General features: G+C 37.8%; 3 protein-coding genes across 6 annotated transcripts; all 3 read left to right on the forward strand.

The window, feature by feature from the left end:
• On the forward strand, positions 1 to 5897 carry LOC133717236 (uric acid degradation bifunctional protein TTL). Of its 3 annotated transcripts, none has more exons than XM_062143913.1 (5): positions 1 to 269; positions 2647 to 2704; positions 2851 to 2952; positions 4657 to 4813; positions 5257 to 5897. In XM_062143913.1, exons 1-5 carry the CDS (start codon positions 40 to 42, stop codon positions 5709 to 5711), a joined length of 1002 nt encoding a protein of 333 aa, XP_061999897.1. In that variant the 5' UTR covers positions 1 to 39; the 3' UTR covers positions 5712 to 5897. The 3 variants fall into 3 exon arrangements, with proteins under 3 accessions (XP_061999897.1, XP_061999899.1, XP_061999900.1); XM_062143915.1 differs by having other exon boundaries at positions 5260 to 5897; XM_062143916.1 differs by having other exon boundaries at positions 5311 to 5897.
• Positions 5898 to 17095: 11198 nt separating this feature from the next.
• Positions 17096 to 18301, forward strand: LOC133718179 (late embryogenesis abundant protein 6-like). Its single transcript, XM_062144990.1, has 2 exons — positions 17096 to 17252; positions 17762 to 18301. The coding sequence occupies exons 1-2, from the start codon at positions 17175 to 17177 to the stop codon at positions 18032 to 18034; spliced, it is 351 nt and encodes a 116-aa protein (XP_062000974.1). The 5' UTR covers positions 17096 to 17174; the 3' UTR covers positions 18035 to 18301.
• A 5427-nt stretch (positions 18302 to 23728) lies between these two features.
• LOC133718060 (heavy metal-associated isoprenylated plant protein 4) lies at positions 23729 to 25454 on the forward strand. Of its 2 annotated transcripts, none has more exons than XM_062144856.1 (4): positions 23729 to 24025; positions 24165 to 24208; positions 24786 to 24873; positions 24948 to 25454. In XM_062144856.1, exons 1-4 carry the CDS (start codon positions 23860 to 23862, stop codon positions 25328 to 25330), a joined length of 681 nt encoding a protein of 226 aa, XP_062000840.1. In that variant the 5' UTR covers positions 23729 to 23859; the 3' UTR covers positions 25331 to 25454. The 2 variants fall into 2 exon arrangements, with proteins under 2 accessions (XP_062000840.1, XP_062000839.1); XM_062144855.1 differs by having other exon boundaries at positions 23740 to 24025; positions 24165 to 24352; positions 24948 to 25445.
• Positions 25455 to 26192: the final 738 nt, after the last annotated feature.

Raw genomic sequence — 26192 nt, forward strand, 5'->3', positions numbered from 1 at the left:
CGACTCTGCAGATTTGGGTCTCTAGTAACAGAAACAAAAATGGAGGGATTCAAATTTGAGGAGCAAGAATTCTTCGCTTGCTGCGGAAGCTCCAAATTCGCCAAAGAAATGTCCAAGGCCTCTCCTTTCTCTTCTCTCGACGAAGCCGTGACTGCGGCCAGAGACATTTGGTTCAACAAGGTCGACGTCACCGGTTGGCTTCAGGCCTTCTCCGCTCATCCTCAGATCGGCCACAATCCTTCTCCTTCTTCCCACTCCACCTCTGCTCAGTTCAGTTTTCTTAACCTCCTCCTCTTTTTTTTTCTTCTTTATTTATTTATATATTTTTCTTGATTTGTTCACTGAATTATACTTTGGAAATTGAGAAATTTTCATCTACATTATTGAAAGAAATGGAATTAGAGTGCTTTAGTTTGTTTAGAATAAAATTTGCTGTTTCTGTTGTTCAATCAAGATGAGTGTGATATGAGAGTTTGTTGTATTTTTCGAACTAACTCGGTTCGGGTCTGGAATTTGGGATGGACATGTGTTATTGGTTATGGTGTTCTTGGATAGTGTAGATAGCTTTCGGTTTTGATTCATTGAAACCATTGTGGGTTTTTGGTCCATGTCGTCGTTGGGCTTGCTGAAAGTTGAAGTGGCTTGGTCCTTTATTTGAGTTTTGCTATGTATTTGTAGATGTAGATTGTAGTTTTGTTAGTTTCTTAGTGGTGGCGCAGTACTAAGTAGATATTAGTTACGCAACTGAGGAAACCTGTAATATGGTTCTTGTGTGGCTCTGTTGAATGACGGATGTGAGTTTGTTGGTGGGAGGAAGAAGGGAAGGGTTTTGGGAAGATGTGCTATGATGGCCATCTTTTGGGTCACTTGGATGGAAAGAAACAGAAGAGGTTGTGAGGATCCGAGGAGGGAGGTGCTGTGGGGGAGGGGGTGCTTCTGAGTTTCTTTGGAGTTGGGGATTTTTTGCTATTTCTTCGAGTCGCTGTTGTCTGGTTTTTGAGAGTTGGCCGTTTGGCGTTTCGGCTGTAATTTTATTAGTTGAGTGGGTCTCTTATCCACTGTTTTTTATTATGGAAGGCACAAAGGATCATCTAGGTGAGATGTGGTATCCAAAAGCAGTGAGTATGGTTTGAGAATAGAGAATTTAGTAGCAATGGATATTTCTTTGTTGGAGTTCTCAAAATTTCCATTGGATATGTGGTGCTGTCATTAGAAGTATGCTATCAGTCGAATCCCTTGGAAGGACAGTTTTGTATGGATGAGCTAATATTCCCAGTGTTTTCAGCTTATAGTTGGTGGTTGTGGGACTGTAGATACTGGAAAGACTTTTCCTTCTTTTTTTTGTTGTTGGAGAGAGAGGGGGTTGATATGGTGGGTTCAATTAAATCAATTTTTTCCAACACTGTTTGGAAAGAGTCAGTTTTGGTCAGTATGGTGGGTTCAAAACGAGATAAGAGGAGATGGAAGTTGGGTACTCTTTTGGTGTTGTAGTAAGAATTTAGCAGTGAGAGTGGTTTGGGAATTAAGAATTCAGTAGAAAGGGATATCTCTTTGTTGGGAAATGGGCTTTGGAGATTTCCATTGGAGATGTGGTGTTGTAATAAGAGGTTTGGGACTTGAGAATTTGATAAAAGGGGATATTGCTTTGTTGGGGAAACGGCTTTGGAGATTCCATGGGAGATGTGGTGGTGTAACAAGAAGTATGGCTTCAGAAAACAGTCAATTTGGTGCCTTGGTGGTTGCGGAAACTTATGAGAGGAGATGGAAGTTGGAATCTTCTGGTGCTTTTTGGGTAATTCTTCCAACACATTCCTGATGGAAGATGAATCAAATCCAGCAAGTGCCATACGGAAACCTAAGATTCTCTTATGGTCAAGGTTTTAGGCTGGTTGGTGGTGCGTGGAAGGGTGAAGACCTGTGTATACTTCAACTGAGGAAGCCAAGTTGTTGCTTCTCTCTCCACTAGTGGGTCATGGAGGGATAGTCGATCATATTTTGATGCATTTTGAAGTTGCTTCTTTGTTATGGCAGAAGTTTTAGAAAAGCGGGGTTAGCTGGGAGATTGCAGCAGGTAGCCCTTCTCTTTTTTGTCAAAAGCAATTTGCTTTTGGCAAAGGGAAGAGAGCCAGTCCTCTGGGTTTATATATTGACATTTGAGAGATTTGAGATTAAATGACAGAATCCAGTTGTGTGCCATCATAGATTAGCTCTAGCTTGCTGAAACGTGTTGTGCTTTTTGCTTAGTCATCTATTTGATCTTCATTTCTGGATTATAAGTTTAGTGGTGTTTAATCAGTAATGATGGCACAGTATTGCTAGACTATAGTTCCCCCAGTGCGTTTAGTGTTCTTAGCAAATTGAGTTAAGGTCCTATTGCTATCCCATCCCTTAGTTTACATTTGAATGTTTAAAAGAATATGTGGCCAGTTTGAGTCCTCAGTTTCTTAAGCCAACTTGTGTTTCAGCTGGGTGTATCGTCAAGATGAGAGGCCTTGAAAGTTTCCATATCCCTTGAAGTCTTGATAGATCTATAAGGGAAATCCTGTTTACTATCTTTCTATTTTATGCTGTTAACCACCTTATCTTTCTATTTCTTTATTATTATCTGTATGCATTGAAGTAATTAGTGTAGAAATCCTTTTGTAGGTGGAGCAAAGGAGAGCAGTCAACTGCTTTTGCAACTGCTACTAGTTCAAGCTTACAGGTCAGTATAATGCTGCTTTCTCCTTGCTGTTTTAGTTTTCAAAAAAAAAAAAAACATATATATTAAAATGAAAATTCATTTGATTTTTCAGTTGTTATTTATTTGACTGAAGGTTTTTAATCATTATAATCTACTGGCTTTTGCAGGAGCTCTCTCAATGGAATACTAAATACAGGGAAAAGTTTGGGTTTGTATTTCTTATTTGTGCGTCGGGAAAGAGCACTGATGGGATACTCGCTGAATTGAAGGTAATTTTCTATTAAAGTTGATTTCCATTTCAACCTTCTAAATTGTAAACTGTTTTTCTATACCATGATGAGCATGAAAACTAGCTTCTGGAAATAAATCAGGATTAAAGGGATTGGTAAAATGAAAACTTAATCAATAAATGAATAAAACTAATTGCCATATCATTTGATATTTAGTAGATATTTTTGGTCTTCATGTTTTGGCTGACTTAAAGTAAGAGATTTTATTATAATTTTTCTTTACATGAGTTTGTTGTCAACAGACTCTGTGTACATTTAAGTACAGTGATGTAGGATAGAGCAAGGGTGGTGTTAATATGGTTATGGTGTGCTAGGAAAGTTAGAAAGCTTAAGAAATAGAGTGTTTTTTAGAAGACAAAAATGTTTAAAGCCAGCTGTAGGTTTAGAGAAGTTAAGGAATAGAAAATGCGTTGCTTGTATTTAGTTGGTACAAAGTAACATTGCCACCAAACCTAGCTGTCCGCTTCAGTTTAGCTTCCTGTGAAAGACTTTTTGCTCCTCTGCCATGTGATGCCACATAAAGGAACTCCCCCCAGCCATATAGCCAATCCAGGAACACTTTGGTAATGCTGTCCCCATTGAAATCAGCAACTTCCTGTTTGACACCCCTTTCTGGCCAGACTGTCTTGGTTCTTATTCTTGTCTAAGAGATGAAGATGATGAATTGATGCTTATATACTTCACATTCTTTCATCTTCTCGTTAAGCATTTGAGACACAGATTTAAAGTTGTTTTCCAAGGAATTTAATTTTTTTGAATCACCTCTTTCTGTGATTTGTTATAGCTTCATAAGATTTTGACAAACCCTCAACTTTGGATGACAGCACTGCATTAGTAACCATTGTAATAGCAAGGGGAAAAGTTTTGAAGAGCAGGTAGGATGTTTTGCTGTGATCCTAATATGATGTAGAACAGAGCAGGGGTGGGGTGAGTATGATTATGGTGGGCTGGGGAAGTTATAAAGCTTAAGAAATGCAGTATTTTAGAAGACAGAGATGGTCTAATGTAGTTTTGGAGAAGTTAGGGAATAGAGAGCAAAGAAAGGAGAAAAGAGAGAATAAAGTAGGAGACGAGATACCAAGGCCCCAACCTTCAACAACACTCAATTCTTGTTCCTTCCGGTATGATTTGGCTAACAGGAGATAGCCAAAAGGCTCCTTAAATAACATTAGACTCTTGGACTATATAAAAGACATTCTACTTATCTTAAGACTTAAATAAGCTCTTATATACTTTTTTAATTACTTACTTTATTTATTATCTATTACTGATTTGGACTCTTTGGCTACCGAGGATACTTACTTCACTTTGGACCAAAAAAATTTGGGCTTATTCTTGGACTTCCACAAGGGTATTCTTTTCTAACAAAGTTGTGGCTACTGCATCATTCTCTGAATGTTGCCTATGTTTCGTTCTCTAACAGAAGTGACGGACATATTGATAGTTTATTACCAACAGTCTTAACAGTAAATGATAACCAATATTTGAAGCGTACTTGTTATCTTCAATAGTTTTCTGTTCGAATAAATATTATGCCTGAAAACTCACAAAAAAAATTTAAAGACCCTGTGAGATATTCCATCGGGTATTATGTTGATGTTTATTTCAAGACTTTGGACCTTGGAATTACAAGGTCCCATAAATTGTTTCTCAGATTACTAAAGTTTACTTTTCTCATTGCAGAGACGATATCCAAATAGGCCTATTGTTGAGTTTGAGATTGCAGCTGAGGAGGAGATGAAAATAACAGAATTACGTCTTGGGAAACTTTTCTCAACTAAAGAAAAGGTTCCTTCAACAGGCAACATGAATCCCACAGTTGCTGCAAAGAAAGTGGAAGGTACTTTAAGTTCATTTCCAGTTGATCTATTATAAAATTGCAGTTACAGTCAGGATGATGATAATGCACCTGTGTTTCTGTATGTTTACAAGTTGATTCTTGTTAGAAATTTCTATTTTTCTTAATATACAATGGCAACATCCCCACAAAGTCAGAAGGCATGACATCTTTCTAGGTCACAAGGCATCATAATGGAATGAAATCAAATAATTTCAACCAGATAATTTCTTCATATTTGTGACAGATATCTTAAATATTAATCGAATATTGGTTTTTATTTTTGCCCACTTCTGCCTTTTTGACATATACTCAGTATGTGCTGCCCGCTTCCATGTTTGATGTCATGCAACTTAAAATTAAGAGAGGAATATTCGATTTTTTTTTTTCCATTCATTTTGTTTTTATATCTTAAGTTAATGTATTTGTTGTTTTCTGAACCCTAGAAGATCGTGTGAGCATTATTGGAGGTCATCTGAGTGCTTCTTCTGAAATTTCAGCTGTAAAAACTGAGACTCCAACTCGAACTCGTCCACCCATCACAACCCATGTCTTGGATGTTTCTCGAGGATCTCCGGGTGCAGGCATTGAGGTATGTTTAGAAATGTGGAAGGGTCATCAACCTCGTCCTGTGTTTGGCGAGTCAGCTATAGGCGGTTGGGTATTTCAAGGGTCTTCAACTACGAATAGTGATGGGCGAAGTGGTCAGTTGTTGAGCATAGTTGATGCAGTGAACCCAGGGATATACAGGATAAGTTTTAACACCGGCAAGTACTGCCCAGGTGGGTTCTTTCCTTATGTTTCCATTGTGTTTGAAATCAGGGAGTCACAGAAGTTGGAACATTTTCATGTTCCTCTGCTGCTGTCACCTTTCTCATTCTCAACTTACCGTGGAAGCTAGACTTTGTTGTAGGCCAGTTGACAAATAAACTGTCAATAATTTTACTTCAAATCTTGCCTTTGAAGATGTATCTTGTATGTAGCCAAAGGACTGGTTTGTTGTTATGAGACTAAAACTCTTGAGAGCCTACAAATTCTATTGGGAAAAAGAAAAAAAAAAGGTTTATCCTGTTGTGCTCAACTAGAATCTGACAAATGAGGTCATCTTGATGACATTTCCTTCATATTTTAGTAACTTTGTTCATTGAATTAGTTTCAGATGGAACAATCTGTTCCGGCCAACATTGGTAATCTTCCCCCTCATCTGGTTCATTTTTCACTTCAACATGTTGACATAAGAAGCTTGCTTGGATACCGAAAATGAAGTGGTTGGCCAAGGTTGTTATTGTCAATGCCTAATTGATTCCCCCATTCGCTTCGTTATGAATTGGTCATTTGGGTACTCTTAAGCTGGTTTCACTTTAAGCTTATTGTAATTTTTATTCTCTCTCTCTGTTTTTTTTTTTTTGGGTCCCATGGAAAATATGCAAAGAAACTACAAAACATTCCAACTTTTGTTGACTGATAAGAATTTCAACGAAAAGAGACCAATATCCAGAGTTGTTTCACCTATTATTATTGAAGTTCTTGAGCTGTTGTAGGCTTGTAGATGGGACCATCAATGACTTCAATGTCTCCTGGAATGTCTGTCCTTTTTAATTTTTTATATGGGGGATTGGTTAAGTCGTTCATTTATTTTTATTTTTCAAAAAATCTAAATTCGTTACACGCATTACTGCACAACAATGTGTAAAGGGTATGGAAAATACTATGTTATTCTATTTTAGCTCAAAAATAAGATTCTGATCTAGTGCTCTGCTAGAGTTTTCTTCGACGACAGTCATCTTTGGTACAAAGTTACAAACTACCAATTCTCATGGCAAATGCAATCTCTAGCCTTGCCACTTCCTTTGCTCTGTCTGATGCCCCACGAGTGGATTTGGGCACGGTTGGAGCTGCTGCTCTTCAAGACAATCACTTCTACCTTGTGGGACGTTTTCTCACCCGTAATCCCAATATTACGAGTTTAACAGATATGCTTCCGATGATTTGGAGGATAATGTAAAACCATAGTTACATGCTCACAACATATGCACAACAATCATAAAAGGATTAAGGCTTACCTTCAGCAATAATAACAGACATGGATTCCATCTTATGCAACTGCTTAACTCGATCACTGAATGTGGTCTTCTGTTACTTACCAACTTGCTTCTCAATGGACAGAACTTATGCAATAGTCGTGGTAGTAATCAGGGACCAATTCATCTGTATATATATGAGACTTAAACCTCAAGAAGCTTCCCATTAAAGCATTCCTTGTCGGTTTAGGTTTCACTGTTAGATTCCTAATGTATCACAACTTGTAGCCTTTCTTGTAGACTAAGCAATGAATTACTATCCTTAATGAATTGATACACTACTTCATTAAGTCACTAGTATTGATTCACTGTTTGTATCCATGTTAAACTAGGATTGATATTAAGCTAATCATCAATTACTTTATGATGATATGTGTTATGTCCATATTTGATCTTACAATCTCCCCTTGGACTCAAACATATCATGCTCGATGATTTGCACCAGAGAACATCAAAACCTACTTAACTTACTGAAGTGCGCGCCAGATAACAAACTCAAAACGAAAATCCATTCCAACATGGTCAGATCACAGTTACTTATGTAGAGCAAGAAACAGTATACATTTTAACAAAAATGCAGAGTTTCAAAACCACTAACACAAGCTTCTGCAATCCACATATGTTCAACCAGAAGTGATACAATATATGTTAATGTGTATCAACAAGTAAACATATATTAGGTCCTACTTTATGTTTCTAAAACCAGAAACTCAAGCAAATTCACTGAACACTGATGGCTTAAAAATATTGCTTGAACCTTAACATCATGCTTCACATGATTTAAGCCATCTGATAGCAAGTATAACTTTAAACACAAAATCGATAATTTTCAGAACATTCAACAAAAACTGCAGCAATAACCAAAATCTGAAAATACCACAAAATTTATTAATAATAAAATCTGTCATTACAAATAAGTTGTGATAAATAAAGTCAAAAGATCACAACTAAAAATACAAGAACTCAAAAACCTTAGAAATTTAAATTGCTCCAACTGGATTAACTCTCTACTGAACCTAAGCATCTAGATTAGCTAAAACTCCAATGCTGGCTGTATGTTTCTGGAATGCTGCTACTGACAAGGCCTTGGTGAAGGGGTCTGCTAGCTGCGAATTCGTGTCAATGCTCAAAACAGCTATCTCACCATGCTTAACCCTTTCTCTAACACTGTAATACTTTAAATCAATGTGTTTAGAATTATTTGACCTTTTACTGTTCTTACTGAAGAAAACAGCTGCTTCATTATCACAATAAATCACAAGTGTGCCTGCCACAATGTGACTTAACACTTTGGTTTGCATCAAGAAATTCCTGATCCAAAGTCCTTCACACACAGTTTCATATACTGCAATAAATTCAGCTTGCATGGTGGAGGTTGAAACTAGTGTTTGCTTCATGGTTTTCCAATCAACTGCACCTCCTGCTAGCATGTACACATATCCACAAGTTGACTTCTTGGAGTCTGGATAATTCCCTGCGAAATCAGAATCTGAAAATCCAACGAGTTTCAGATCCTCCACTTGCCTATAAACTAGCATGTAATTCTTTGTTTTCTGCAGGTACCTCAACACTTTCTTCCCAGCTACCTAATGTTCATGGCCTAGATTAGATTGGAATCTCGATAAAATCCCTACTGCAAAAGACAAGTCTGGCCTAGTGCAGACTTGTGCATACATGAGACTTCCTACAAGTCTAGCATAAGGCTTGGACTCCATAATTTCTTTCTCAACATCACTATTAGGACTCTGCTTCTTGGTTAACTTATCACCTTTGGACATGGGAACTTCTCCAGCTGCACACTTTTCCATACCAAATCTCTTTAAAACTTTGGTAATATAATTCTGTTGAGACAAACCAAGTAGTCTCTGTGCTCTATCTCTTGTAATCTCAATACCTAGTACATAGGATGCTTCTCCTAAGTCTTTCATGTCAAAATTCTTTGACAGAAAGCTCTTGGTGTCTTTAAGCAGTTTAAAGTTACTGCTAGCCAAAAGTATATCATCGACATAGAGTACTAGGAAAATAAAATTGTTCCCAACTGTCTTCAAGTAAACACACTCATCAACAAGATTCTCTGTAAATCCAAAAGTAGAAATCACAGAATCAAATTTCTTGTACCACTGTCTAGAAGCTTGTTTAAGGCCATAAATTGATTTTCTTAACCTGCATACTAAGTTTTCACTTCCAGCTTGCACAAAACCTTCTGGCTGCCTCATATAAATCACTTCATCTAGTTCACCATTCAAGAAGGCTGTTTTAACATCCATTTGGTGCAGCTCCATATCAAAATGAGCCACTAAAGCCATGATTATCCTAAACGAGTCTTTTGTAGAAACTGGAGAAAAAGTCTCAGTAAAATCAATGCCCTCCTTCTGTGTAAAACCCTTGGCAACTAATCTTGCTTTATGTCTCTCTACATTGCCATTTGCATCTCTTTTGGTTTTGAAAACCCATTTACAACCTATAGGTTTCTGATTAGGGTCAGGTTCAACTAATTCCCAAACTGCATTTTGGCTCATGGAATCAATTTCTGCTTCCATTGCTAGCTGCCATTGGTGAGATTCATTACTTTCAATAGCCTGGTTAAATGTAGTTGGATCATTGTCCTCTGCACAGTCCATTTCAATTTCTGCTTCTTGCAGATAAACAATGTAGTCACTGTCTCCCCCCCCCCCCCATAAGTTGGTTTTCTTGCTCTCTGTGATCTTCTAGGATGAGGGTTGACAGGGACTTGATCAGTTACAGGGTCAGGTACTTGACCAGTGACATGGTCAGTTACTTGTCCAGCGACAGTTACTTGGTCAGTGACTTGACCAGTGACAGGTACTTGACCAGTTACATGGTCAGTTACATGACCAGGTACAGTTACTTGGTCAGTTACATGGTCAGTGACATGACCAGTTACATGACCGATTACTTGATCAGGGACAGTTACGTGGTCAGTTACTCGACCAGTGACTCGATCAGTTACATCTTGTTCTAAAGGCAATACAACACTTATATTCTCATCCGACACAATTTCCTCAAAATCTGAGGTTAAATCCTCAAGGTTTGTATTGTGAACTTTTTCACTTAGAAACTTTACTTGATGTGTTTCAAAAATTCTAGGTGAATGATGAGCAGAATATAATTTATAGCCTTTAGATTTATCTGGATAACCTATAAAATAGCAACTAACTGTCTTAGAATCAAGTTTATTCAAGCTTGGATTATAAATCCTAGCTTCTGCATGACATCCCCAAACATGGCAGTGATGAAGACTAGGTTTTCTGCCACACCAAAGCTCAAAAGCAGTCTTTTCTATAGCTTTGCTAGGTGTTCTGTTGCAAATATAATTTGCAGTTTTTAAAGCCTCACCCCACAGAAATTTAGGCAAACTTGTTGTACACATCATACATCTAACCATGTTCAAAAGAGTCCTATTCTTTCTCTCTGCAACACCATTTTGTTGTGGGTTATAGGGTGTTGTATATTGAGCTTTAATTCCATTGTCTTGCAAAAACAAGGCAAATGGACCCTTTTGTTGGCCGGATTCAGTGTACTTGCCATAGAACTCACCCCCTCTATCTGATCTTACTGTTTTGATTTTCTTTTCTAGTTGATTTACCTCAGACTTAAAGATTTGAAAAGCTTTCAATGCTTGTGCCTTTTCTGAAAGTAGATAAACATAACTGTATCTAGAAAAATCATCAATGAATGTGATAAAATACACATTCCCACAGATAGTTTGATGCCTAAATGGTCCACATATATCAGTGTGTATGAGTTCTAATAATTTTTGGCTTCTATATGCAGTCTTCTTTCTAGTATTAGTTATTTTTCCCTTAAAGCATTCAACACAGTCTGTTAGATCAGAAAAATCAAGTTCATTTAGGATGTTGTTTTTCACCAAAATTTTCAGTCTCTCTTTTGAAACATGGCCGAGTCTTCTATGCCATAAAAATGCAGACTTTTCATTTAGTTTGGTTCTTTTAACACCTGTTAAAGTGCTAGTACTGTTGGTGTTATTTTCAACAAGTAAAATTTCTTGTTGAGCCATTGAACAATTTAACTGTAAATAATCATTCATAATAACACCAGAACCAATTTGAACAGAATTTTTAGAAATAAGAATTCCATTACTATCCATAACAAGTCTACAACCAGATTTTACTAAAAGAGAAACTGAAACCAAATTCCTTCTCATGGAAGGTACATAAAAAACATTGTCCAGAACTAATAATTTTCCTAATCCTAAATCGAGCTTTAAGGTTCCAATAGCCTTGACTGCCACTCTCATGCCATTGCCTACAGCCCTACACACAGGTTCACTTCATCACTTTTTGGGATTCTCCTCCTTATGAATCCATGCAAAGAATTAGTAATATGAATAGGTGAGCCTGAATCTATCCACCAAGACTGTGGTTCAACATTTATAAGATTAATTTCTAAGGAAAAAACTGTATTAGAAAAAATCTTACCCTTTTTGGCTAACCAATTCTTATAGCCAGTGCAGTCCTTTTTCATGTGTCCTACTCTTTTGCAAAAGTAGCACTTGAACCTGAATGGCCTGTTTTCCTTGGCCACTGCAGCTGTTGAACTCTTAGTTATGGCTTTGGTAGGCTTGAGCTTATTCTGGGGCTTTTTCCTTTTAGGCTTCTCAATGAGGTTAATGGTTGTAGCAGGTTCCTTTTCTTCCTTGATCCTAGATTCCTCATCCACACAGATGGATATAAGTTCATCTAGAGTCCAGTTTCCCTTTTGAGAGTTGTAACTGGTCCTAAGATGACTAAAACTGTTAGGCAAGGAATGTAGTGCATAATGCACTACCTGCTCATCCCTAACCCCCATCAAGAGCTCTCTGAGTCTGCCATTTATATTGATCATCTTCATAATATGCTCTCTAACTCCCCCTGAACCCATGTACTTTAGATCATGAAACTCCTTGGTTAGTCTAGCTGCTTCTGCTTTTTCACTTTCTTTAAGCTTAGCACCTATGTGTTCCAGAAAATCTGATGCTAGCTCAGGCTCTTCAATACTTCCCCTGACAGTCTTAGACCTGAGGTTCGAATGAGGTTCTTAGCCATTCTATTGGATCTATGCCACTTCTTGTAAAGATCAGTTTCCTTCTTAGTGCTCTTTTCAGTTAACTCTTCAGGTTTGTCCTCAGTGAAGCAATAGTCTATGTTTTCATGCATTCCCATGTAGTTTTCTACGGAGTCTAGCCAAGCTCTATAATTTGTTCCAGTTAACATCAAGACACTGTTCAAGTTCATGTAAGAGTTACCTAAGGAGCAAAACAAAATTCATGTGAGTTCTCAATTTTGTAAAGAAAATTAATTTTAAGTTTTCTGTGTTTTATTTAGCTTTAAGCAACCAAAACAAGAACATACAGAAAACCTAAACAATCCATACTTGCATTCATATCAGTCCATAACAAAAAACAATGTTAAGCAACACTTTCGAGCAGAAACATAACATCCTGGAGTTCTTTATCAATATGCCATGTTTAATGAAAACAAGTTATCCAAAGAAATTTATCCACATCTTTAGACAGAAGAAAAATTTCTAAGTATCCGTATTTATTTTCATCAAGCATGCATACTGCTGTTTTGTATTCTAAAACCATACTTAACCACTTCTTTGGAAGATAAAATTGAAGCATAGTTTTAAAACACAAAACACAATTTCAGTTTTGTTACTCGATCAGGTACAGTTACTTGGTTAGTTACTTGACCAGTTACATGTACCTGATCAGTGTTTTCTGCCAACATCAATGAAGGATGCTTTGTGCATCATAATCACTTATGCCAACAGAAAACCACAAAACATATGAGCTCTTTTACTTTATATTTTATCCAGATTCATCCTTGTAAGAAAATTAAGCTCTTGTATCTGTCAACTTTAACAATGTGTAAATAATTTCTGGGAGATTTTTGTTCTTCATACAATTTTACACAATCACAGATACAATACCATATCATCAATCAACTGAACATGCATATCAATTCACACATACACATTGAAGCACAGACAATTGTTTCGATTCCAAGAATCCACAGAACAATCAAGAAATTGTAAATTTCATCCGGTCACCATCTACTCTAACCTAACGCACGCCGGGAATGCTTCTAGGGTTCTTGAGCACAATCAAAACTTAATTATCATGCTATGAATCGAAAACAATTTTCACAGAAAAACCTGTTTTTGCTTTTTCCCCAATTTGCTGCTAAAAAATCATAGCGGAAGCGTGAATTTTATAATTAACCAGATGCAGCAGTCGACTTAAGTAACTTACCTTGATCAGGTACCTGACCAGTTACTTGGTCAGTTACCTGGTCAGTTACTTACTTGGTCAGGTACCTGATCAGTTACATGACCAGTGACTCGGTCAGTAACCTGATCAGTTACTTGACCCGTAAAGCAAAAAACCCTTAAAAAAATTTATGTTCGTTTTGCAAAACCCTAAAACGATTTTTCATATTTGTGAGCCTATGCTTTGATACCAATTGTAAAACCATAGTTACATGCTCACAACATATGCACAACAATCATAAAAGGATTAAGGCTTACCTTCAGCAATAACAAACATGGATTCCATCTTATGCAACTGCTTAACTCGATCACTGAATGTGGTCTTCTGTTACTTACCAACTTGCTTCTCAATGGACAGAACTTATGCAATAGTCGTGGTAGTAATCAGGGACCAATTCATCTGTATATATATGAGACTTAAACCTTAAGAAGCTTCCCATTAAAGCATTCCTTGTTGGTTTAGGTTTCACTGTTAGATTCCTAATGTATCACAACTTGTAGCCTTTCTTGTAGACTAAGCAATGGATTACTATCCTTAATGAATTGATACACTACTTCATTAAGTCACTAGTATTGATTCACTGTTTGTATCCATGTTAAACTAGGATTGATATTAAGCTAATCATCAATTACTTTATGATGATATGTGTTATGTCCATATTTGATCTTACAGATAAGGTATGGTCTTAGGGCTAGTTTGGGATTGCAGTGCTTTTTAAAAAAACTACTATTGCTGTATTGTGAGAATAATCAGCTGTGAATTAAAACAGTTTCGTGTTTGGTAAATAATATTTTTAAAAGTGCTGTCAGTACATAAAACACATGCAAAGTGTGTTTTGATCCACAATAGCTTCTAAAAGCAACCTCTAGGCTGCTTCTAAAATCTGTTGCCAGTGACCTATAACTTTCAATTAAAGCTACTTTTTATTTATTTACCAAACACAATAAAATATAAAATTTTGAACAAAAGTTGATTTTTTTTTAAAAGCGAAGCAATCCCAAATGGGGCCTTAGTTCGGGTAGGGTCGATGATGGGTATGGTTATCCGTTTTTACCTGATTGCACTGCATTGTAGGCAGGAGAGCAAAGAGCAAAGAATTTGATTAGTGATGAATACAAGAAGGCAGATTAGGATTTTCAGGCAATTTACCTCTTCACAGAAAGTTGAACCTAATTTGATCGACTTTCAATTCGAAAGGATTAAGGGTGCCTATGTACAGGGATTGTGGGTTATTAGAGCATGTTGGTGAGTGGGATAATTAAGCTCCTAGTGAAGGAGATGGAAGATTTGAAAGCGAGGCCGCCTTTGACAGCAATGACAAGGTTGTCGTTGTTTAAACTAGTAAGTCTAGGGTTCCTTTCAGGCAAGCGGCTCCACTGCAGACTGGAGCTAAGTCTACTGGGCCATCCACGAGGGGGGAGGGTGTTATCTGAATAGTACGTGCTGGGTTGTTTGTTGCTAACTTCTTAAGAGTTTTGCTCAGCCGGTTCATACCCGGCTTGTTTTAGGTTTCTTTCCGCAATTTCAAGTGTGTCGGCGGACCAATTGCTGCCAAAAGTGGTGAAGCCTCCTTTACTAGTGGAGGAGGCAGAAGTCGTCTCTCTGAGTGGCCATAAGAGGGCCGACAGAGCTTTGCTGGCTTTGCCTACACTGCTACTAGCTATGATCGAGGAAATGGATTTAGCCATTCCTAGACAATGGGAGGCTCACCATTTCATCTCAAAAGAGAGAGAGAGAGAGAGAGAGAGAGAGAGAGAGAGAGAGAGAGAGAGAGAGAGAGAGAGAGAGAGAGAGAGAGAGAGAGAGAGAGAGAGAGAGAGAGAGAGAGAGAGAGAGAGAGAGAGAGAGAGAGTGGGAAGAATAGACCAAAGCCAGAAGGAGCGGCGAACCCTAACAGGAAAGCTGATAACGCTCGTCCAAAAATCAAAGGAAGCGATTTCTAAATTGGTTGGAGGAGGAAGCGCTATATGAGGACGAAACTCCTTTGGAAGCTCCGATTTCTTCTTCAAGGAAAGTGGAAACTTTGTTGTTTCATTTTAATCGCTTCAGGGCTTCTAGTTTTCTTTATTTTGAGTGTAATCTTCAAAAGTGAATGCGCTAGAGGTGTGTTTCTATTGGAAATACTGTGAGTAATGACTTTTTCTGACGACTCTTATGAGTGATTCGTTATTTTATTGTTTGGTAAATTACATCATGAATTATCTTTTTAACTTAGAAAAATAACGAAGAAGAAACAAAGATCAGTAAGGACCGGGTGATTTTAATGTAAATAAAAAAATAAAAAATAAAAACTCTATTTCACAAAGATGGACCCATTGAACAACTAAATTCCCAGAACGCGCTCCACGCACTATTTCTAAAAACTTAGGGTTTTCTTTTCGCTCTCTGGTTCTCGTCCGGCTGTTCACTGCGCCGAGACAGGCCTCTGGCCTCGTAGGAGTGTGGTGGGTTCTGCCAGATGGGTAATTTTCCTGTTGTGGTTGCTGGCCTTTCAATGGGTTGGTTTCGGTTACTGTCAGCCAGCGGCAAATACGGTGGGAGACCATCTCAGGGCAGCGTTGCTTGGGTGGTGGGTAGACGGTGTCCGTGGCTTGTTGTGGCAGGTCAAGATCGGATCGTAGGGGTGGTTGGTGACGGGCAATTTGGGTGGAGGCGGTGGGATCTAAAATTGAAGCTTGGTTATGTTCTTCAATGGCTTCGACAATGATCTCATCTTGGGGTTTCTCTGTCCAGATTTTCTTTGGGTTGGGTACTAGGGTGGTGCGAAGGCGATCGAGTCCTGTTCACGTTGGTGTTGTGCCGGCGTGCGTGGTACAGCGGCAACGGCGACTTCAGCGACGGGGTGCAGAGGTTGGGTGCGTTGATGCAACGTTGGGCCTGGGATATGGGCTGCATTCTCACTGATATTTGGACTGGATGGTGGGTTGCTCAATCCTTTAGTGGTGCTTGGGCCTGGACTGTTGTTTTGGGCCTAGGTTACCTTGTTCTTTACTTTTGTTGTTTTTTACTTTTACTAGGTTGTGGCTTAATGTCGGTAATAAGCATCTACCATTTAGTGGTAGGGCGCAGTGGGCTTGGTCCTGGTCTATGCACCTTGTGTGCCTTGTCTGCTCTAGGTAGGCGGCGAGCTCCTTGCTTTGGCAAATGGTTGCAATCGCCTAGTAGCAGTAATGTGTCTGCTCTGGGTAGGCGGCGAGTTCCTTGCTTGGTCAAATTGTCGCTGCCTCCTAGTGGCAGGGTGAAACTAAGTGTCACTGGAGTTATTTTCCAGTGGCAACATAGTGGGAAAACTGTGCTATTTGTAATGATGCTTCTTCGTAATAGAGTTATCTTTCCAGTATGTCACCACAATTGTAAAGCGAATGGAGTAGCCAGTAGAGCACTCTTCGCTAGTCGGTGCTTGTTAGAATACATTGTTTTAGTTGAGATTCTTGTTATTATCTCAAGAAGTTATCTCGATGCTTATTGTAATTTGGGGTTCAGGCACTATGTCCCCCCATGTATTCTGCAGTTTCATTAATCAAGGCTTGAGAGCAGCCGCACCGGCCCTTTTTCAAAAAAAAAAAAAAAGATGGACCCATCTCAAACGAAAAACGTAGGTGAGGTTGTATTAAGTTCAAATCTGAGGAGTACTCAAGCAATCAACCGCTATCGACAAATTGCTATTCAATGACTTTATTTAGGTAATTAGTATTGCATGGCCTTCTATTCCCCTACTTGAATAATGAATTTCAGTCACACACCATTCATAAGAGTTCAACTTAAAAACCGGATCTTGAATTGGCATTGGGGGTAAAGATTAATTTTAGAGTGCTTGATGGAAGTCCCTTCAAATATCATCCACAAATTTGTACTAAACATCTGCACGATGTGAATCCTATTACATCTATATATATGGCACAATTGAGAATTGCCCATTTAGATAATTATACAGTGCAACTCATTTGATTTCGATCGTTGTAGGTTGTTCATAAGAGAGAAGGCAAAAATGCAGGCTGTTAAGGACAAGCTTGGTGAAATGACCGCCATGAAAAAGGTCAAGGAAGAGGCTAGGGCCGAAGAGAAGGTACGTGGTCACAAGACCATATACTTGTTACATAGATCATTATACTTGCTAACCACAATGTTGAATACATCTTAATAGATGTTCACATTTAAAGGCAGTTCACATATCAATTAGAGAAGTGATTCGCATAATACCCCAAATGCATGTAGGATTTTTAACCGAAAAAAATGCATATAGGATCTCTTGTGGATCATTTGATGTTGATATTGTGCTAATATCCTAAACGACCTTATTTCAAGAAAGTCGGATGTAAGTATCTAGGACTTATGTTGGAACCATGATTAAAAGAAAATCTAATTATATAACTATGTAATTTTAGATATAAGCATCGAAGGAAAAAAATTCAAATTACACATTACCATTGTAGTGCGTCTCTCCCGTGACAAGACTCCATTGATGTCGATCAGATGTGCATATGTGTAGTTCATACACTTACATTACTCGCCTGCTCTGCCTATGTTTTGGAATACTAACACACAGTTATTCCAATTATATACGAATTTATATAGGCCGAGAAAGAAATAGCTAAAGCCCGAGCAGACATAGCTCATGAGGTGAGATTGGCAAAAGAGGCGGAAGCAACAATGGTGCATCATGTCGCCAAGGCCGGAGAAATTGCTAGAACCGGAGAACAAATGGCGAATGAGAAGTTAGCCAAGCTCAGGGAATCTGATCCAGCGGCCGGGGCAGGGGCAGGACGAGGGGGTGTTCCTAATAACGCTGCTGCTAACCCTCTTCCTACTACTAACATGTCTCCCCCAACTTACAACAAAATGTCTTAATTATTTCATTTTGCATCATCATTCATACTCTTTAACTATATACTATATAATTAAGTACTTTGATTCTATTCGTTGCATGCATTGGGGTTTTATATGCATGCATGAATATCCTTGTAATTGTCTATGTTAATTAACTTGTTCCTAATAGTCTGTAATATAATTTTGCACCCCGTATGAGTGGTGTGTATGTACAATATCCTGTTACTTTCCTTTTCTCTATGCCCTAATTTTGTAATTTTTGTATTTGTAATGGAAAGTATTAAAGTACAGCCGTACAGGTGATCTAAACTATTCATTCTATAATTACATACACACATGAATTTTACAAAAAAATTAGCCAAATCAGAAAACGTTTAACCAATTGATTAGCACAATGTTCGTTTTAAGTTTATCTACCGGACTACATTTGTTTACACAATTTTGAATGATCAAATGATTATGAATTTGATTGATTTTTTATAGACACAATTCTTGCATAGGAATCTAAAGGATCAACGGTTGAAATTATTGAATTAAGTCATATATCAGTGGAAAATAGTAAAAATCTTCAAATTCTTAAAGTAAGGAAGTGCTCTCTAAAACGTGAGATTTTAGAGAGGATCTCCATAAACTTGAATTTTGAGGATATTTTTATTTTAAGCATATATTTTAATAATCTAAACAAGTCATTCTCTAGTTACATAATAAAGACATGTGAATCCTACAAAAAATTAGTCAAATCGAAAAGGGTAAATTCCTTCTATGGCACCCGAGGTATGGCCAATTGAACATTTTGGTACCTAGTCTTTAAAAGAGGATAATTTGATACTTGAACTTTGGATCCGTTTGACCTTTTGGTACTTCTGTCAATTTTTAGAATCTATTTATAAAAATAAAATAAACAACATGAGTTTTGTGGGTTGATGGCCATCAGCCCCGGGTCTTCATCATTTTCTGGGTCCTTTAGGAACAAATGAACATGATTTAATGTTTTTGGGTTATGTTGAAGCTGACATACTTGAATTTTATGTTTAAAAAATTTAGCCGTTGTGATTTGAACACCCACGAGACTACTTTCGGTGAATTTGACATAACTCGGTGGAGTAGTCTGGTGGGTGTTCAATCACGTCAACTAGATTTTTTAAACATAATATTCGATTATTTCATGTTCAACATAAACCCAAAATCATTAATTCATACCCATAAAATGATGAAGAACGGTCATCAACCCACAAAACTCATGTTTTTTATTTTATTTTTATACATATATTCCAAATATCAATTTTATCCTTACATGTAACTGGAAAATTAACAGAAGTATCAAAAGGTCAAACGGAGCCTAAGTTCTAGTATTAAATTATCCTATTTTGAAGACTAGGTACCAAAGTGTCTAATTGGCCATACCTCAGGTACCATAGAGGGAATTTACCCAATCAGAAAACGTTTAATCATTTTTTTGAAAGAAATGGCTGGTGCAGCGGCCCTCACGCCTTAACCATTAATGAAACCATATAATACACGGGGGGGGACATACATAGTGCCTTAACCCCAAATTACAATAAGCCTCAAGAGAACCACCTGAAATAATAACAGGCGTCTCACCTAAGAATATGCATTCTATCATGCACCATTTAGCAAAGAGCACTCTACAGGCTACTCCATTCGCTTTACAAATGTGGTGACAAACCGGAAAGATAATGCTCACGCGAAGCCATAAGTGACTAATATTATCAGCTTTCCCAGTATGCTGCCACCGGAAATATAGGCCGGTGGCACTAAGTTTCATTCTACCACTAAGAGGCTGCGACCAGGCTGCGACCATTTGACGAAACAAGAAACTCACCGCCTACCTAGAGCAAACATGGTACGCAAGATGCGCAAGCCGGGACAAAGCCCACATCTCCAAACCAAAAAATGGTCGGGACTTGTTGAAAGCGTAAAATAGATTACAATTGAAAAAACAAAGAAGCTGAAAATTAAAAGCAACACAGCCCAGATTGGGCCCGATACCAGAACCCAAGCCCAATAGTCGGTCAAGAATGTGGGAAGTGCCACCAAGCAGCAGTCCATGACGCAAGCAGATCGTAGACTGCTAGCCCAACCTGGCCCAACCTAACCACCTCCGACGGACCACCATCTGCGCCGCACAGCCACCTTCGCTCGACCGCCGGCAACCTCGCTCCCTTCCCGCCGCACCGTGGAGAGGCGCCCCCCTTCCTAACCAATCCCTTCACCAGATCGGAGTCATGCGCAGCAACCCAGATCAGACCATTCCAATCAGATCCAATCCAGATCGGGTCAGGCAAACCTGAGCTAAGCCACGCCACCACGATTTCAATACCTCCAGTCCGGCTCCGACCCTGCAAAACCACTTCACGTCGCCAACCCTGCCTCCACGTCGGTCCAGCCGCCACTCTAGCCAACTATGATCCCACCAGCCAGCAAGAAGGGAACCACCACCCGACAGCAGCCTTGATCTCCCCTACCATATCCAGCAAACCCCTTGTCGCCGGAATGAAGGCGCGAACACAGAAAACGAACCTAAAAGGTCACCAAGTCCCGTCCGACGACAGCGTCACCGGACGGAGAGAGAGAATTTTTTAAAACCCTAGCAGAGAGGAAGGAAGCAACCGATAATTCAGTACGAAGTTTGAGAAAATACAACCACTGAAAACGTTTAATCATTTGATTAGCATAATGTTTATAATTTTATCTAACAGACTACATTTGTTCACACATTTTCATTGACCAAATGATTATAGATTTGATTAATATTTTATAGACACAATTATTCCATATGAATCTAAAGGATCAGCGAATCTAAAGGATCAACGGTTAAAATAGTTGAATTAGGTCATATATTAGTGAAAAATAGTAAAGTTCGTTAAATTCTTAAAGTAAGGAGGTCATCTATAGAACATGTGTGTGTGTGTGTATACACACATACTAATATTTACTATTTGCAGAAGTGTGGATCCACTATTGATACATATATATAGGGCCATTTCCACTAAGGTTTTTTTTTTTTTTTACCCTTTTAAAGGATCTTTTGTGGGATCCATTTTTCCAATCACATATGACATCTTGATCGTTCAGTTTTTAGATCTCTATGAGTACATCATTTCAAAAAAAAAAAAAAAATTATCTAAATTGAAAAGAGAAAAAAATGCAAACAGTACCTGACCTCAACTTCAAAAAATATTACTTTGGTACCTAAAGTTTGGAGATTGACCCAACTTTAGTACCTGAAACACTGTTGGCCGTTACAGCGTTTGCCAGATGGCAAAATTTGAGGGGTATTCTTGCCCCTTCACTCAATATCTTCTTCTTCTTCTTCTTCCTCACGCTCTGTTCATCTTCTTCTTCCTCCTAACTCTCCCTATTTCTCGTCTTCAAAGTTCAAACTCAGTTTCACCTCTCAAGTTCTCATGCTTCAAATTTCAGTTTCTCCGACTCTCTTAATCCTTATTTGAGTCGATTTCAAGAACCCAAAAGCTGTAGCAAGACTCTGACTGGACTTCAATTTCCAGATTTCTAAACTCGGGTTTCTCCTTCAAACCCCACTTGAAGAACCTAACCAAATTCTCCCCCACAATAAGTGGAGTTTCAAGTACTTTAACCACAAATTCTCTTGGAGAAGCGTACCAGAGAAGAAGAAGAAGAAGAAGAAGAAGAAGAAGAAGAAGAAGAAAACGAATTCTCTTGGAGAGAATAGGAGGAGACGATGATGTTGATGAGGGCAACTATTCTTCAAATATCGATGATCTCTTCCCGCACACTACGGCATACATAGTTTTGGAATCACGCTCTCTCTTCTTCCTCCTCCTCCAGCCTCAACAGCCCCACCTTCTTCTTTCTCATGCAGCGCATTGTTTCGATCTCAATCCCTTACCCCACCAATTTCCGATCCAGATCGGACCCAGAACCCCAATTTTCACTAATTCGTTAAATTTCATTGCTTTTTGTGTCTCTTAGGAGTCTGAATCTATGGCTGCTTTGCTTCCCCTGGCTTTCGTGATTAATTAGAGGGAAGATGGCGCAATTGTGTGCTGTCTTTGTCGAAAGAGAAGCCTTGAAATTAGGGTGCATACGCCGGTTGTGATTTCTTGCAATGAGGGTAGAAGGGAAGTGCCACGAAGTAGCCGGCGAAGAAGAGTTCTGGCGAAAAATGGTGAGATGGGTTCTCAAAGCAAATTTCTAGGAGCTCGGATAAGATTTGGACCAGAAAGTGGAGGAAAAAAAAAAAAACAAATAACATTAGAGACTCAAATTATCCATTTACCCTTTATTATATGTCAGCTGACTAACGCCGTAACGTCTTTAACGGCTCTAGGTACTAAAGTTGGATCGGTCTCCGAACTTCAAGTACCAAAGTGATATTTTTTGAAGTTGAGGTATGATTTACCATTATAAAAATGAACAATTCAAGTCGGACATATTTAGTTCGTCCATTGATTTAATCTAGTTCGGTACCTTAATGATCACCAATTTGTTTGAAAATTTGCAGAAGTGATCTACTTATGAAGACCTAAAAACTGAACGGTTGAGATGCTGATATGTGCAGAAAGTGGGTCCCATAAGAAATCTCTTAAAATAGCCAAAAAAATAGATCCCTCACTAGAAGGGTTGGATATCTCAACTGTTCAGTTTTTAGGCTTCCATGAATAGATCACTTCTGCAAAATTAATTATCGATCTTCTAGTTCATCAAAACTTTACGTGATTTTTTAAAATAGTCAAATTAGAGTTTATTAATCTCACATAAACGCAAGTGAGTGATTCCAATCTTCAGATACATAAATTAGTTTCTTTAAATAAGAGATATTTCATTCATAAATTTTGAGTAAGCCTGTAAACAATGCTAACAAGTGACTTCATCAAAATAGTCAAAATCTCGCTCCTTTTTTTTTTTTTTTTTTGGAGAATGAAAATGTCTCTCTTTGAAAACCCTAAATGATGAGAAAGTCGATGAACAGCATGAATTCTTGAAAGTTGAAACATGCTTTTCAGAATGATCCTAGCTATAGTTAGGGTCTTTTCCTCTATACAAGTTATCCTTGCCACATCAATTACGCCCAACACTTTTCCTTTGAGAGCAAAACTTTCTCAAAAGTAACATCAACACATAGCATTTCGAATTATAAATAAAGGTTGTAATTAAAGAGCTAATTGTACTACCGCAACTAGAAAACCGGTCAATATGAAGTCTAACACCTAAAGCATTCACGCTTTTCTACAACTTTTGGTTTGGAATAAATCCAAGTAGGATCTACGTACAACTGATTAGTCGACAAATTCTCATCGGATTTGTCGATTGTGATGTATAAGAAATCACTACGTTTGTTACGAATTCATATTCTATTTGATAACAACTTGTTGCAATATATATAACAATTCTACGATGAGGATTGAGGAAACTTGAGAATTGATTACTTCTTTTGGTTAATTTTGTAGACTCTTGTGCCACTTTGTGATGGAAAATTTGGAATAAGTAGGCTACTTTAGTAACTACAACCATTGGGAGTTGATGATACTCACAATATGGGTGACGGAATACCAAATGGCACATGAAACAACTTTTTAGCTAGGAAAAATGGAGAAGGTAAACAATCATATTTAATGGACAATCTGCCACAAATTAAAATCCAATATAAAAGAACCAACCATTTTCTCCATTAGTTCAAGTATCAAAGGGTGGTGAGCTACCTCCACGCCAATTCCAACCAACACGGTTCCTTGAAAAGCAATGCAAAACTAATACCATTTCATTCACTTAACTATTTCCAAACTCCAGTTACTAGCTTGATTGGTTTTGAAATCCCTCTTTGGTCTCTGCTGCTAATTGGTATGGCAGCAAAAGAAGAAGCTAAGGAGAAAGATCGGAAAGACGACAAAGCAAAAGATGAAAAGAAAGCCAAGGAGAAAGATGGAGTAATCACAGCTGTTTATAAGGTTAACCTGCACTGCCCACAGTGTGCACGTGAGATCAAGAAGCCTCTTATTGCTACCCAAGGTAATTAAAGCTAGATGTTTACTTATTTTGTGTGAACAAAATGGAAGAGAAAATTAAAGGTCATTTGATTTTCCTTTGTATAAATTTATCCTTCATATTTGAGGCACTTATGAATTTGACTGTGTGAACCTTTTACCAGGGGTTCACAATGTGGAGGTTGAAAGGGACAAAGGTGAAATCAAGGTAAAAGGCAATTTCGACCCGACAAAGATACAGAAACGGCTTGAGAAACTTTGTAAGAAAAAGATTGAGTTAGTGTCACCCAAGGTCCAGATCCAGGAAAGCATCACAACTGAGAAAAAATTAGTGAAGGAAACCAAAGAAGTGGTGCTCACTCTCTCCCATATATATTCTTCAAATTTATTGCTTTATAATCTTTCCATGATTCCATCAATCAATTTATCTCACTAGCTAGTAGAAAATTTAAAATGAACCATCATCATGGGCAGCAATTGAAGGTTAATTTAAGATAGAAATCTTTTCTTTTGTTTGGCGTACTGAAAAAATTGTTAGGTGAATTTGGAAAATCACATACAGATGATATGTCTGAGGACATTTATAGAAAGTTTAGAGCCGATATAGTCGATGAAGGTAATTTCGTGATTTTTTGGTATTAAGCTGTAGTAATTCACTGATTCAAATATATATAGAAAATGAAACTGCTGGTGATAGACATCTAAATGTAACTGGGGAAATGGATGATGATGGATGATGCATGCAATTCGATCAGCTAATTCTGTTTGTTTGGTTTCAAATTAAGGCAATTTCACGGACAACATTAGTGAAGGTTCACATGCATTGCCACAAATGTGAGCAAGATCTAAAGAAGAAGTTGTTAACGAACAAAGGTATGTAATTAATTATGATTTCAAAGATCTTCAATATATTATATGATCATGAAATGTCAGTGATGCATATGCAGGTGTTCACAATGTTAAAACGGACATGAAAGCACAAACCCTAGCAGTGGAAGGAACAATTGATCCTGAAAAACTAATATCGTACTTGCGCAAAAAGGTGCACAAACACGCTGAGATTATACCCCCAAAACAAGAGAAGAAGGATGAGACGAAACAAAAGGAGAAGAGTTCCTCAAAACCCCCAGAGAAAAAGGAGGAAAAGAAAGAGAAGGAGAAGGAGAGTGGTAAATCTACTGAAATAGATACCAAGGTTGTACACGTTAAGGAAGAGATAAAGGTGGTGGAGGTTAAGACAAAAGAGGGGAGTGCTCCTTATTTCATTCACTATGTCTATGCTCCACAAATATTTAGTGATGAAAATCCAAATGCTTGCTCTATAATGTAACTATGAGAATCTGTAAGCAGGTATATTATGCTTTTGAGGTTCTGTTTGGGGTTAGTTTTTTTTTTTTTTTTTTTCATATTTGAATCCTTCAAATAAAAGTAATGTAGTACTATTATAAGCTATATTTTCGTTGGACAACACTATCATACTCTAGCTAATTCACACTCTAGCTAGTACTATTAAGTAATTCACACTAACTATAGCTAGGGTATATATTCAGGCTTAGATTGAGGAATTCCTCTCTATGGGAACAAGACTAAGACTAAGAGGCCGGTGCATTGAAACGTAGTTGCATTTATAATAGCAGCACTTAATTTTTGTCCATTCTGTAGCCTCTAGCTTTGAGACTTTTTCACAAACCCTTTACCGTTGTAACCTTGATGAACACATATAGCTATTTCATGGTCTCTGGTGAAACTAATGGTGAATACAGCAAGGTTACAAGGGTAAAGGTTTTTTGAATGCATATAGCAACACTTAATTTTTACCCTTATACATATAGCTATAACCCTTGTAACCTTGCTGTATTCACCATTGGTTTAACTTGGTAAGGAAATTTTTCACACTCACCACCTGATCGTTCCCTATTGCAATCTGATTTTTAAAATACAAGTGTAAATTCTAACACAATTGAACCATCACATGATCATGAGGATGATAAAGAATTAATACTACTCTTTTTAGTACGATGGATTGAGTTACTATTATCATCCACTTGACTGTATTATCTTCTAAATAAAAGCTGTTTATGATATGGAATCAAGAAGATTCTCTCCTCGTATTCTAATTTGGTCTTGACATTGTACTTACCAATTGAGTGACCTGTACTCAATGATCTGGTGTACCAAGACTATGCTAACAG

The sequence above is a fragment of the Rosa rugosa genome, chromosome 6 (genome assembly GCF_958449725.1).
Source record: "Rosa rugosa chromosome 6, drRosRugo1.1, whole genome shotgun sequence".
In the NCBI taxonomy this organism is placed as follows: domain Eukaryota; kingdom Viridiplantae; phylum Streptophyta; class Magnoliopsida; order Rosales; family Rosaceae; genus Rosa; species Rosa rugosa.